This window comes from Triturus cristatus, chromosome 2_1, assembly GCF_964204655.1.
Source record: "Triturus cristatus chromosome 2_1, aTriCri1.1, whole genome shotgun sequence".
Lineage (NCBI taxonomy): Eukaryota > Metazoa > Chordata > Amphibia > Caudata > Salamandridae > Triturus > Triturus cristatus.
In genome coordinates, this window is record NC_140581.1 from 1,096,718,738 (window position 1) to 1,096,732,798 (window position 14,061).

General features: G+C 50.0%; 1 protein-coding gene across 2 annotated transcripts in view; it reads left to right on the top strand.

Moving 5' to 3' along the window:
* Positions 1-7,711: 7,711 nt before the first annotated feature.
* The window catches only part of UBXN8 (UBX domain protein 8), a 241,543-nt gene continuing 235,193 nt past the window's right edge, over positions 7,712-14,061 (top strand). The window contains exon 1 of one of the 2 annotated variants that reach the window (XM_085636490.1): positions 7,712-7,876. In XM_085636490.1, the coding sequence (XP_085492616.1) occupies positions 7,789-7,876 (88 nt within the window). In that variant the 5' untranslated portion in view covers positions 7,712-7,788. The remainder of the gene's footprint in view (positions 7,877-14,061) is intronic. The other variant, XM_085636489.1, reaches the window with a different exon arrangement.

A 14,061-nucleotide genomic window follows, 5' to 3' on the forward strand; every position in this document is an offset into this window, starting at 1 on the left:
CACATTCACATAGGCTAGTAAATACCGCTGGGGGTCAATTTTTATTAATGCTTTTGTGAGATCAGTTACCTGTCAGATTTTAATCGATCTTTTACTGATCAAAAAGTTCTTTCCTCTGGTCAATGGACCTATTAGCTGGAACTAGTTGATGGTGAAATGACATAGAATTTATATTTCTTATTATTTTTTAAATAACCACAGACTCACGAGCAGTTTTAAATGTTTAACTAGTTAATTCATGTGAGCCAAAAAAACAAGATTACAGTACGAACTCCGGTTCTCCAAGGAGGAAAAGTCGATTATTTCTTTACTCTGTCACCTATATTAGATTGACATTTCACAATGACAGTACTTCAGAAAGGAGAGGATGGGGAGAGCAGTACAATGACATACTACACAGAGATATATTTACCTAGGATGGTGTGGAAACCAACCCCTTGGCCAAGGAGCTGAAGGGTCCCCTGGGAAAGGTCAGGTGACAAAGACTTCAGGGCAGGTTTCAGGACAGGATTCAGGACAGGATAGATGACCTTTTCTAGATCCAACGCCTGCGTCGCACCCCTATCTGACACTATCTTCCTCCTCGATTCTTCCGCAATCTTCTTCTAATTCTTTGCCTTATTTCCCTCCTCGATTCTTCCGCGATCTTCTTCTAATTAATTAGGTTTAGTCTCTAAGTTCTGCAATTCGATTCTCCTTCAGCATTCGTTTAGCACTCGGACAGCATCCCGGTCTCTTAGCATTCTGCTCTTGCTGCGATTAACTAACTAACTAAACTACCTCAATTATACCTTTCTTTGCTCATGTACCACCCATTAATGTTTCAACTTTATGAAACTCCTAATTCTGAATGGACAGGCAAGGGGGGGATGATCATCACACCATGCTAAGTTTTAATAATTTTCTTTGGTTCTTTGTTTAATGTTCCCGCCCCTTAATTATTATTCTCAAGCTTTATTTCCCACCCGTATTCACATCTTTATCAGACAAATGTATACATTTGATGTTCGTTTCCATTCAGTTTTCAGGATGTCCATCAGGTTCCCAGGCCATGTAGCAATGATGGCCTTGGACGGGTTCCAAGTACCACATTACGGCTTCCTGGCTTGTTATTACTGCGCCTGTGTGAGGAGTCACGTGCTATACAAACTTAAGCATCGCTCAGAGGCCCAAATACGAACTAGTAGAGAGGTTAAAAGAAATATTAAATTCAAAATAAAATGATTTCACTGTATACCACCTATCTCTACTCCAACCCCATTTACTTATAATAGCTCTCCCCGAATTAGCATTTAGTAAATAGCATGTTTTAGTTTCGGCAAAGCAGATGCCTAGCATGCGAGTTTACAAGCGGCCATTTTAAAAGCGTTTGCGGAGGTGCAGGAAATTCCCTCCAAGCAAAAACTCACACTGCGTAGATGCAGTTGACGCATGCGCAGTACAGTTTCCCTCGTTAGCAGCCATTTTAAGTTTCACTCGAGTTACTTGTCATTCTAGCTAAAATATGGAATGTGTTGTATATTAGTTTACACAAAACTTCAATTAATATATTATTACAAATTATATGAGAGGATTGCTTCCGAGGAAGTCTCTTTCGTACGAGTCCTTGCTCCATCACATCTCCCAATCTAATTTGAAAGGGAAATGATTAGGCAGGGCGGAGTGGGTGTATGGGGCATCTGAGTTGTGGTAAAAAACACAAAAAAGCCAATGAAGGCTGTTCATGCAAAGTCTGTTCATATATGCTTGGGAGCCAAAGGGAATACTTCACGAACTGCAAGCCAGGCCGGCAGCCCAGAAACCACAGCCCAGTCAGCCCTGCCTACAGCAACTGATGTGTGGCTAAAGCCCGTTCAGCCCTATGGGTGTTGCGTGCCTGGTGTCATTTCTGATATATTTATATGTTTCGCTCGTCTTCATTTCTTGATTTTGCTTGCGTGAAAGTGTCACTCATAGTTGTTGAAAAGGCACTCATCATTACACTGAAATTATGAAAATATTACGGTAGCAATCTGAAACACAGCCCTGTCAAGTATCACGCATCAGACGTGACACTAACGCATTTCAGTGTGGTGATCCGCGTCACCGCACCAAAATGGTAAGTCACACATAAATGGCATAGCGACTCCTCGGCTGTCAGGCAGTAGCGCTGCTAATCATGCACCAATATTCAAGGCAGACTGAACGTAAAGCTAAATTTAGCATTGCGCTATGCGCCCTGCTTCTGGAAGGCTTCGGAAGTGGCTGAGCTGCAGTGCTAAAATGTAACACTAGTATTAACCATGTGGCGCCGCAATCCTGATAAATGACATCAGTAAGAGCGCGCCATCGCGCACAGGTGGTTCTGGGAGGGAGGCTGCACTTGTAATGGCAGTGCTGCTCGTGGTAAATAATATTGAAATATAAAACAAATGAAAATGCAGATCCCCGCGACCGGCCGGAGCCTCCCCAACCCCACCGACCGTGGCTGCTGCTGGAACTCTAATCTTTTGCTGAGAGTCACTGAAGCATGCCCGAGCAGATGACATTTGTGGCGGAAGTCGCTGCCGCGAGGCGCCCCATACTGAATTGCCGCTCCTCTCCTCTCACAAAGTGAGTAAGTGCCTACTGTTAAAGTAATTCAAGAATAAGTGTGTAATTCCTTGAAATAGGGAAGCGCCGACCTTCAGATGGACACCAAAGAGCAGGGATGGCAGAGCGGCACTTAACCCGCTGTATGTATATGGGCTCATGGGGAACCGGTTCATGACCGCAGCAACAAATGTAGTGCACTGCAGCGCACAGGGTCGTGTCATTTAAACAATCCTAACCCCCATTCCAAATTATGTATTTGGAGCAATGTTTGATAAAGATGGCAGCAGGTTTGAGCACCGACGTTTTGACACATACCATGACCAGTGTGCACAGCTGTTCCGTGCTCACCCGATTGCTTCATTTTACTTGACAGAGTTTAATTCAAAGCCTTCCAGACATCCACGCAGGCCACCTGGGCCTTTTCTTGGATCAGTGGTATTATACCCACCTCCTTTTGCACATATACTGGCCTTGGTGAGGGGCACTAACCTCACGTCAGCCACTATCCCACGCCCGCCAATGTGTCTGCCACATTCCAATGGCACCTGACAGTTTGCTTGCCTCCAGTATGTTTCGAGCACCAATAAAACTGTCAAGAAAACTCTGGTGACTAATGGACCGCTGTGGATCGATCAAGGTTTGTCTAGAGCATGGGTACTCACAAACTTTCTCTCGGGGGCCAAATTTACAGTGTGGTTTGTGGCCGAGGGCCGCATCGGTGGGGGCGGGGTCAGAGGGGGAGGGACGAGGCTAAAGCAAAAAAAATTGTGACCATGAGGTTGAACACAGGTCCCTGCAGCAGACGCCTTCGTCCACTGAACCACCAGACCCGGTATACACACACCTCTCTCTCTCTCCCCCTCTCCTTCCCATCTCCCTCTCCTCTCCCTCTCCCTCTCCCTCCCCCTCCCTCTCTCTCTCTCTCCCCCTGTCTCTCTCTCCCCGTCTCTCTCTCCCCCGTCTCTCTCTCCCCCCGTCATCCTCCCCCCGTCCCCCTCCTCCCCGTCGCTCTCCTCCCCCATCACCCTCCTCCCCCATCACCCTCCTCCCTCCGTCGCCCTCCTCCCTCTGTCGCCCTCCTCCCTCCATCGCCCTCCTCCCTCTGTCGCCCTCCCTCTGTCTCTCTCCCTCTGTCTCCCTCCCTGTCTCCATCTCCCTCCCTCTGTCTCTCTCCCTCCCTCCCTGTCACCCTCCATCTCCCTCCCTGTCTCCCTCCCTCTCCCTCCGTCTCCCTCCCTCTTCCTCCATCTCCCTCCCTCCCTCCCTCACCCTCCCTCCGTCTCCCTCCCTCCCTCCGTCTCCCTCCCTCTGTCTCCCTCCCTCCCTCTGTCTCCCTCTCTCCCTCCATCTCCCTCCCTCTGTCTCCCTCCCTCCGTCTCCCTCCCTCTGTCTCTCTCTCTGTCTCCCTCCATCTCTCCCTGTCTCCCTGTCTCTCTCCCTCCCTCTGTCTGTCTCCCTCTGTCTCCCTCTCCCTCCCTCTGTCTCCCTCCCTCCGTCACCCTCCGTCTCCCTCCCTCTCTCCCTCCCTCTCCCTCTGTCTCTCTCCCTCCCTCCCTCTCCCTCCCTCTCCCTCCGTCTCCCTCTGTCTCCCTCCAGCTCCCTCCCTCAGTCTCCCTCCCGCTCCCTCCGTCTCTCTGTCTCCCTCCCTCTGTCTCTCTGTCTCCCTCCCTCTATCTCTCCCTGTCTCTCTCCCTCCCTCTATCACTCCCTGTCTCTCTCCCTCCCTCCGTCTCCCTCCCTCTCTCTCCCTCCCTCTCCCTCTATCTCTCCCTGTATCTCTCCCTCCGTCTCCCTCCCTCTGTCTCCCTCCCTCTCCCTCTCCCTCTGTCTCTCTGCCTCTGTCTCCCTCCCTCTCCCTCTGTCTCTCTCCCTCTCTCTCCCTCCCTCTCCCTCTGTCTCCCTCCCTGTCTCCCTCCCTCTGTCTCCCTCCCTCTGTCTATCTCCCTCTGTCTCTCTCCCTCTGTCTCTCACCCACTGTCTCTCTCCCTCTCCCTCCTTCTCCCTCCCTCCCTCTGTCTCCCTCCGTCCCAGTCTCCCTCCGTCTCCCTCCCTCTGTCTCCCTCCCTCCCTGTCTCCCTCCGTCTCCCTCCCTCCCTCTCCCTCCCTCCATCTCCCTCCCTCCGTCTCCCTCCCTCCGTCTCCCTCCTTCCGTCTCTGTCTCTGTCTCCCTCCCTTTGTCTCTCGCTCTCTGTCTCCCTCCCTCTCCCTCTGTCTCTCTCCCTCTGTCTCCCTCCCTGTCTCCCTCTCCCTCCCTCTGTCTCTCTCCCTCCCTGTCACCCTCCGTCTCCCTTCCTGTCTCCCTCCCTCTCCCTCCGTCTCCCTCCCTCTCCTTCTTCCTCCATCTCCCTCCCTCCGTCCCCCTCTGTCTGCCTCCCTCCCTCCGTCTCTCCGTCTCCCTCCCGTCTCCATCCCTCCGTCTCTCTCCCTCCGTCTCCCTCCCTCTGTCTCTCTCTCTGTCTCCCTCCGTCTTTCTCTCTCTGTCTCCCTCCCTCTCCCTCTGTCTCTCTCCCTCTGTCTCCCTCCCTGTCTCCCTCTCCCTCCCTCTTTCTCTCCCCCTCCCTGTCACCCTCCCTCTCCCTCCGTCTCCCTCCCTCTTCCTCCGTCTCCCTCCCTACCTCTGTCCCCTTCTGTCTCCCTCCCTCCCTCCATCTCCCTCTCTCCCTTCGTCTCCCTCCCGTCTCCCTCCCTCCGTCTCCCTCCCTCTGTCTCCCTCCCTCCGTCTCTCTCTCTGTCTCCCTTCGTCTCTCTCTCTCTGTCTCCCTCCCTCTCCCTCTGTCTCGCTCCCTGTCTCCCTCTCCCTCCCTCTGTCTTTCTCCCTCCCTGTCTCCCTCCCTCTCCCTCCGTCTCCCTCCCTCTTCCTCCGTCTCCCTCCCTCTGTCTCCCTCTGTCTCTCTCCCTCTGTTTCTCTCCCTCTGTCTCTCTCCCTCCCTCTGTCTCCCTCCCTCCGTCACCCTCTGTCTCCCTCCCTCTCCCTCTGTCTCTCTCCCTCTGTCTCCCTCCCTCTGTCTCCGTCTCCCTCTGTCTCCCTCCATCTCCCTCCCTCCGTCTCCCTCCCTCTGTCTCCCTACCTCCGTCTCTCTGTCTCCCTCCCTCTATCTCACCTTGTCTCTCTCCCTCCCTCTGTCTCTCTCCCTCTCTCTCTCCCTCTGTCTCTCTCCCTCTGTCTCCCTCCCTCTGTCTCCCTCCCTTTCTCCCTCTCTCTCTCTCCCTCTGTCTCTCTCCCTCCGTCTCCCTCCCTGTCTCCCTCTCCCTCCTTCTGTTTCCCTCCCTCTGTCACCCTCCGTCTCCCTCCCTGTCTCCCTCCCTCTCCCTCCGTCTCCCTCTGTCTCCCTCCCTCCCTCTGTCTCCCTCCGTCTCTCTCCCTCCCTGTCTCCCTCCCTCCGTCTCTCTGTCTCCCTCCCTGTCTCTCTCCCTGTCTCTCGCTCTGTCTCCCTCTCCCTCCCTCTGTCACCCTCCGTCTCCCTCCCTCTGTCTCCCTCCTTCCGTCTCCCTCCCTCTGTCTCCCTCTCTGCCTCCCTCTCCCTCTCTCTGTCTCCCTTCCTCTCCCTCCCTCTGACTCCCTCCCTCTCACACTGTCTCCCTCCCTCTGGCTCCCCCAGACTGTGCCTCTCTGTCTCCCTCTCTCTGTCACCCTCTGTCAACCTCTGTTTCCCTCCCTCTCCCTCTGTCTCCCCCTCCCTCCCTCACCCTCTGTCATCTCACCCCATGTGTGTGTCAGCCCTCAGCCCGGGCTGAGACAGCTTCCCAGCGCGCACACACAGCCCAGCCGCACTGAGACAGCTTCCCAGCGCGCACACACAGCCGCACCCGAGTACTTCACAGGACTTTAAAAGACCATTTACATGTTAAAAAGCTTTGTTGTATTTCACCTCTTAGGCCCCTGCATCTCCACTTTGACAATCACTAGAATCCCCCGGCCCCCACAGAGCAGAGTCTCAGAGTCCGCACCCGGCAGTGTTTGCTAACACTATTTAATTATTTCTTTTTAACACACGTAGGATGTCTGCAAGGTCCGTGGGCCGCCAAGGAAGGCTTGCCAGGCCGCTGGCGGCCCGCGGGCCGTACTACGAGTAACCGTGGTCTAGAGGAAATTTTACACAGGAGGTTAATGTGCCTGCTGCAAAGCACGACCATCATGTAGCTCACAGAAGTGCATATAATGTAAATAGGTTATTTGGTTACTGCTTTTGTCGGAGAGATCCTTTTAATAGTTGCAATTAACAAATGAAAATCTCCCCCGATCTTTCATTATCCTAATGTTGCAAAACGGGTTCAGAGGGGCATTTTAAATTCTGAGTTTGTGCATCTTCAGATCAAGCACTCTTAAACTATACCCAGTATGAATGACATATGACTCCTTTCCTATAACTCTTTTGTAATATTTCATATACACTGCTTTACACATGTATGATTTATTGTCTCCATGTTTGATGTACAGTTCTCTGACACCCTAAAATGGTACAACTAGCTTTGAAAAGCAAAAGAAAAGCATGTGAGAGAGAGAGTGGTTATGGAGACTTAAGGGTCACTGTTAAAGGGTTAAGGGTCACTGTTAAAGGGTTGTAAATCGCAATCGTCTTAATTGCTGGATTTTGCTGGCGAGAGTGTGTCACTCATAGTTGTTGAAATGTCACTCATAATTACACGGAAATTATGAAAATGTCACACATAGGTTAAACCTTTAATTTACATTATTGAGGAGGACATTTTAGGCGGCAAACACCTAAAATAAATGCCTTCTGGACTAAAAAATAAGGAGTCTACCATCGGAATTGGTGTATGATGTGGTCTGCAGCCAGTAGCGCAAAAGAGCAACCAATTACCTAGTATTTCCATTATTTGGCCTGCGTGTTAGGGCTGTAAATGAAATGGTATGTAAAAATAAAAACACCGAACAAAGTTGACATGAAATAAAAAACTGTTTTAATATAGTAAAACACCATACTCTGAAACCAATATTTCCAACTTCTTCTTATGTCAATATTCCCGGTTTTAGTTTACATTATCAGATTTCAATGAAAATTAGTGATTACAAGATGGCCGCCGCAGTTCACGCATTCTTTGGCTTTACATGATGTGGTATGACACGATTATTGCTTTTCAGTCCTCTGTTTTTGTTTATGAGGAGCAGTGAAGTGAGGTGGCGTAGGGTCCTGGGCGCAGTGGCCATGGGACACGCCCCCTTCATGCGGTTAGAAAGCGGCACTTCCCAGGATGGCACTGTGTAGTCGCACTCTACTGTTGGTGACTATCGGCACCATCGCCTTCTTGTACCTGGGTGTCTCGAGGCGCCACGAGCTAGGTAATTTAATTATTCGTGTCCACGGACTGCCTGCTAGTAGTCCTCCAGTTTTAGTAGTCCTCCAGTCTTGCTCCAGTGCAGGTGGATGCATGACGGAAGTAGACAGCAGAGGCTGCATAGACGTGTCATACTCCACGTTTCAGCTTTGTCTATCTGCATTTGTTTTGTTTGTTTAAACGTCCCCTACCCCTTTCACAAAACAGTTGTGGTACCCTCCCGCTTTTGAAAGTTTATGTAAAGTATCCAGCTAAAAATGCGAGTAGTTTTCACTTTCACTTCATTCCTAAATAATACATCCTGCAGAGTCTGCATTGCAGACTACAGAGCTTTAAATCAGTCAATTCAAATCAGCACCAAACGAATGTTATGATTCACTTTCAAATTATACGAATAGATCTGTATATTTATTTCCCAAAGTTTTAGTACAAAACCAGATTTTGTTTTTAAATAAGAGTTGCATGTCAAATGGGAGACGCTCCAAAACAGCTTTTCATTTTGAGGTCGATATATCAGAAACAAAATAATAAAAATTGCCGGTCAAGCTCTCCATGTGGGCGAAGGAAGTATCGTTTTTGGAAGGCACGGAACTACAATCGTGGTTTCTGTTCGTCTCCAAAGAAATTGCATGGTTTGTGCACATTACTACAGGGGAGCTGGGAGCTTACCAATCACAACGCGCGTTGTGATTGGTCAGTGGACCCTGGCTGTGCTTCTTGTTCAGAGGAAAGCAGGAGCAGAGACGTGGGACTGGCGCAATGGTACTTTAAAAAAAATTAAATAATGCACACTGAAGCCCTCCTCCCCAGCGACACTCACTCCTGCGACACTCACTCCAGTGACACTCCCCCACCACTGGTACAACCCCAGCGTAAGAACTGATTTCGACGAAAACAAACCCACCATCAGTACACTCCATAAGTGCATTTAATACAATGACCCAAAGAAATCATACTGAATGAGGACCAACAGAACCCAAAACAGCAGAATCCTAAAGATAAACCATGTGTAATAAATAATGCTTCAGACTTGCGAAACAAAGCAGTGCGCTGAAACAAAATGGAAAATGCATGATGGATTGCCCAGACGTGGGTCTCGTGCTCTCCATTTCACTGGAGGCAAGCTAGTCTGGCTGAAGAGGGGTAAATTCCCGACACTGGTCCCAGGGTGCTTGTTTCCAATCCAGGGAGAACCTGGTCTGGAAGTTCCGGCTTGACTGTTCCCATGGGGAACGTGGTCAAGATGGATTTGCATATGGCTGGGTTCAAACTGGAATGCCATGGGGAGCAAAAACACAGTGGAATTAGGCCCAGATCTCTCTACTGGAGTGAATGTTTGACATTGTTCAACATTCTGTCCATCTATCGTTCTTTTTGCGTTTGTCAACCCGAGTGTGATGGGTATGCCCAGACGTGGATCCCTTACTCACCATGCCACTGAAGTCAAGCTAGTCTGGCTGATGAGGGGTGAAACTCCTAAACCGGTCCCAAGATGCTTGTTTCCAGCCCAGGGAGGACCTGGCCCGGCAGTTCAGGCTGGACTGTTCCCATAGGGCACGGGTTCAAGAGTGATTTACATATGGCTGGGTTCAAACTAGAGTGGCTTGGGGAGCAAAACAACTTTATGTCCATCAATTGTCCTTTTTGCAGCAAGTGAATGCAAGCTCACCTCAGCATCTGACACAGAAGACGAACAAAATGTAGGTAAGACAATATCCAAATCTAAATGTTACAGGAAGCCACCTTCAGGAGAAAATCCGAACTAGACCGCAGCTCCACCTTGTCTGGAAAAAAACGGAGGGGAGGACAACAAAGTCCGAATCTCACTCACCTGTTCCTAAACGAAATGTTCACAAGAAACACAATGGTGGCTAAAAGACGCTTGAATTTAGCAAAATCCAAGGGCTCAAGTTGAGCACCCTGCAACCCCTGCAGAACAAGAGACAACTCCACAGCAAGCGAACCTCCAAAGGGGCAAAAGATAGTACACTAACCCACTGACTATGTAGTGTAGACACAGCCCAATCCTGCTGAAAATCATCCTGAAGAGACTCCAACACTGCAGATGGATCACAAAAGGAAGGGGATAAAGCTCTGTCCTGACACCAGACAGAAAAATTGCACCAGTGGCGGCCGTAAGCTTTAAGAGTAGGCGGCCGTTGGGTCTGCTGAATTAACTCAGCGACATCCAGAGAACACCCTTCCTCCAAGAAGAACGGCCTCTCAACTGCCATACCTCACAATTCAACCTGCTAAAGGTGTCCAGAGGAAGAAGCGGCTGACTCAGAGGAGCAGGATGAATCAGTAGAACTCAATGGGGCTGGACCGAGAGATGGAGAAGACAAAGGAAACAAGGTAGACTTGTCCGGGCTGCGGCAATCAACAGACTTTCAGCCTGGTCCTGCACCACCTTCTGACCCACCCGAGGAGGAAGAGGGATGGGTGGAGACCACTGGGCCAGGGAACAGCCAGAGCATCCACTGCCCAAGCCCTCGAGGAAGGGACCAGACTGCAAACATGGGGAAGCAGGCCTTTTTCCTCTGAAGCAAACAGATCCAGCCATGGGTGACCGAATTGGAGAAGAATGGACTGAAAAAGTATCAGATCCAGACATTAGTTCCTTCCAGTTTGAAGAATAAAGAGCCTCCACTCGAGTACATTTCCCTTGCACAGCAGAATCCCCCAGGGTTGCACCCTAGCCTATCCCACTGGCATCGGCCGTGAAAACCAGAACAGAAAGAGGAACCAAGGATAACCTTTGTTCAAATGATTGGGAATCATCCACCACTGGAAATCACTGCGGATCTGAGGAGTCACTGGAACCAGAGCCTCGTACTCCTGAGATGACAGATTCCAATGACTCCTGAGATTGTGAACCAAGAGATACAGGTGTAACCTCCCCCAAGAGAGAAAAGCCAGAGTAGATGCCATCTCCCCTTGACTGCAGAGCCATATCCTTGCAGATGGCGAAGACGGAGAGAAGATAAATGGGAGCGGAGCAGAACAGAACGTTCCTCTGATACAAAGACCTTCCCTAAGTCCATCCTGAAGTGAGCCCTGATAAAGAGAAGATCTTGAGACGGCTGGACCTGGGACTTCTTCTAGTTCATCAAGAAGCCGTACTGCTGGAACAGAGTGGATTGCCAGTGAACCTCCAACTGGGCTTGAATAAAGAACAAGAGGCAATTAGCCAGTCATCCAAGTAAGGGTAGAATTGGAATCCTTCAGAATGTAAAATACCCACCAAAACTGGTAGTGGTTGCCTGGGACCGCGAACCAGAGGAACCTCTGGTGAGATGGATGCATAGGGATGTATAGGTAGGCACCCATGAGGTCAGTGGAAGCCAGGAAAACACCCCTCCACAGGAAAAGCAGAATCTTCTGGAGGGAAACCATTTTTGAAGGGACATGAGAAATGTACCTATTGACCCCTTTGAGGTCCAACACAGGGCGGAAATATCCCAACGCCTTTTGAACAAGAGAAAGCAGGGAGTAATGGCCATGGAAAACATCCCCGGAGGAACCGGACAGATGGCAGCTTTCTGGAGAAGCAACTGGGTCCCCTGGAGTAGGACAGACATCTTCTCTGGGGAGCGAGGAGTAGGGGTCTCGAAAAAGTGGCGAGGTGGAGTGCTGCTGAAATTGATCTTGTAGCTGTCTAAGACTTCTTGGTCAGCCCAGGCATCCGGAATGGTACAAGCCCAAAGGTCCTGGAAGTACAGCAGGTGACCCCCAGTGGACGAAACCTGGAGCAGTCATGCTTTGGGAGGGGTGGTGGCGGCAGCTGGCTGGTACCGGGACAACTGGAGCACCCCGGCCACTGCCCTTGCCTTGAAAGGGCTGTTGTTAAGGAGACTTACCCCCTGGGGTGGCCCAAACCCCTGCCCTTGGAGACCAGACGAACAGAAGTAACCAGCTTCTTATTCTCTGCTGTTTTCTTTTTTAGTCAGCTCTTGGAATTCAGTGCCTAAAACCTTGGTTCCAGTAAAAGGTAGTTTTATGAGGACTGCCTTCTGAGCCGTGGCAGCCTTCCAGGAGCGCCTCCAGATGTTGTGGCGGGCTGCTATGGTAGCACTTGAAGCTGCTGCAGTAGTACACAGGTTGTTAAACGTGATGTCTGAAAGAAAATATACTTGGTGCTCCATCAAGACCAAGAGAGTTGAGAAATCTGCAGCCTCCTGTACTTTTTCTGCCAAAGAGTGGAAGTCTTTTAGGAGGCACTGTACGGCACAGGTGGAGTAGGCATTAGCTCGGGTCACAAAGTTGTAAGACACAAAGGCTCATTTAAACGCTCCTTACACCTTTTTGCCACTGCATCAGACGGCATGGCGTCCTCTGACACTACATTACCCTGGGTGGACTAACCTACCATGATGTTGTCAATTTTTATGGAGACTGGAAACTCCTCCCCAGATTTGTGCAGATGATAGTGTTTCAAAAGGAAGTGAGGAAAAGACTGCTTCGCGACTTCATGCAGTTAGTTAGATAACACACGACAAATGAAAGCGTGCAAGGGCAAAGATTAAGGTTCTGCATGCTGATATTGTGGGAAAAATGAAGGCCTCATCAGCAAGAGCCTGAGCAGAGGAAGCAAATCCCTGATTATAATGCACATGCTGCAACAATTCAGCTAAATCTGAGCGCTGCACAAAATGTTCTTTGATGTCATCATCCTCAACAGAAGGATCCGTCCTGGGGACTTTAGAAGGAGAGCCCGGAATGCTGCCCCAACAGCTGCTGCAATGATAGCTTGGAGATCAGGGGCTGGCGGGACCTCTGAAGATGGCCCAGCCACAGAGATCTCCTCCACATCACTCATCATTGGATTTTAGCAGAAACCAAGACTGCAGGCAGTAACACTGTGAAGCAGCGTCTGTCTCAACAACCAGCTTGGTAGGGAAGAATCTTCCTGAAAAATCCGGCTGATTGTCAAGACGATGCTGTCCTCATGTGACTCGCTCCCTGCCCATTGAAGAACAGGTGGAAGTGCAAGGACAATCTAATCCAAACAAGCACAGGCACCATATTAAAAACAAACAGACGCCACACGACTACAGTTTCAAAACCAACAATGCTGGATACATGAAAAGAGTGCCCCATACATGCTGAGAAACCAGGGGAAATATTGTAGAAAGCTGGCCCTGTATATATTATACCAAGGTAAGGTATAGTGTGCACAGAGTCCAGTGGATCCCCAGAGGTATAGCAGAGGCTAAAGTATATAATACCTTACTCTCTTTTGTGGTAGTGTGGTTGAGCAGTCAAGCTTATCAGGATGGTAGTGTTAAGAATTTTTTGTATACACTCAGGCAAGAAATGATGTCACACACTCAAAGACTGAAACCAGACCTACTGTTTGTATAAAAAGTTATTTTGTTGTTTTATTTCTAGAGCAAAACCAAAGGGGATGATGGACGGAGTGTTGAACATTGTAAGCACTCAACCCCAGTCAACTGATCTGGGTTTAATCCATCATCATTCTTTAGCTCACTCCGCCACCCCAGTTCAGATATGGCCATATGCAAATCAGTCTGACCCTGTGCCTCATGGGAACAGTCCAGCCCAAACTGCCAAGCCATGTCTTCCCTGGACTGGAAACAAGCATCCTGGGCCCGGTTTCTGGCTAATCAGCCGTCATCAGCCAGGCTAGCTTGAATCCAGTGGCAAAGTGAGCAAGGGACCCATGTCTGGGCATACCCTGCCAACCTAGGGCGAACAAAGCAAAACCGGTCCCAGGATGCTTGTTTCTGGTCCAGGGAAGACATGGCTTGGCAGTTCGGGCTGGACTGTTCCCATGAGGCACAGGGTCTGACTGATTTGCATATGGCCATGTCTGAACTGGGGTGGCGGAGTGAGATAAAGCATGATGATGGATTAAAGCTAGATCAGTTGACTGGGGGTGAGTGTTTGCAATGTTCAACACTCCGTCCATCATCTCCTTGGGTTTTGCTTAGTTCGCCCTAAATTGGCAGGGTATGCCCAGACATGGGTCCCTTGCTCACTTTGCCACTGGATTCAAGCTAGCCTGGCTGATGACGGCTGATTAGCCAGAAACCGGTCCCAGGATGCTTGTTTCCATTCCAGGGAAGATATGGCTTGGCAGCTCGGGCTGGACTGTTCCCATGAGGCACAGGGTCAGACTGATTTGCATATGGCCATGTCTGAACTGGGGTGGCGGAGTGAGCTAAA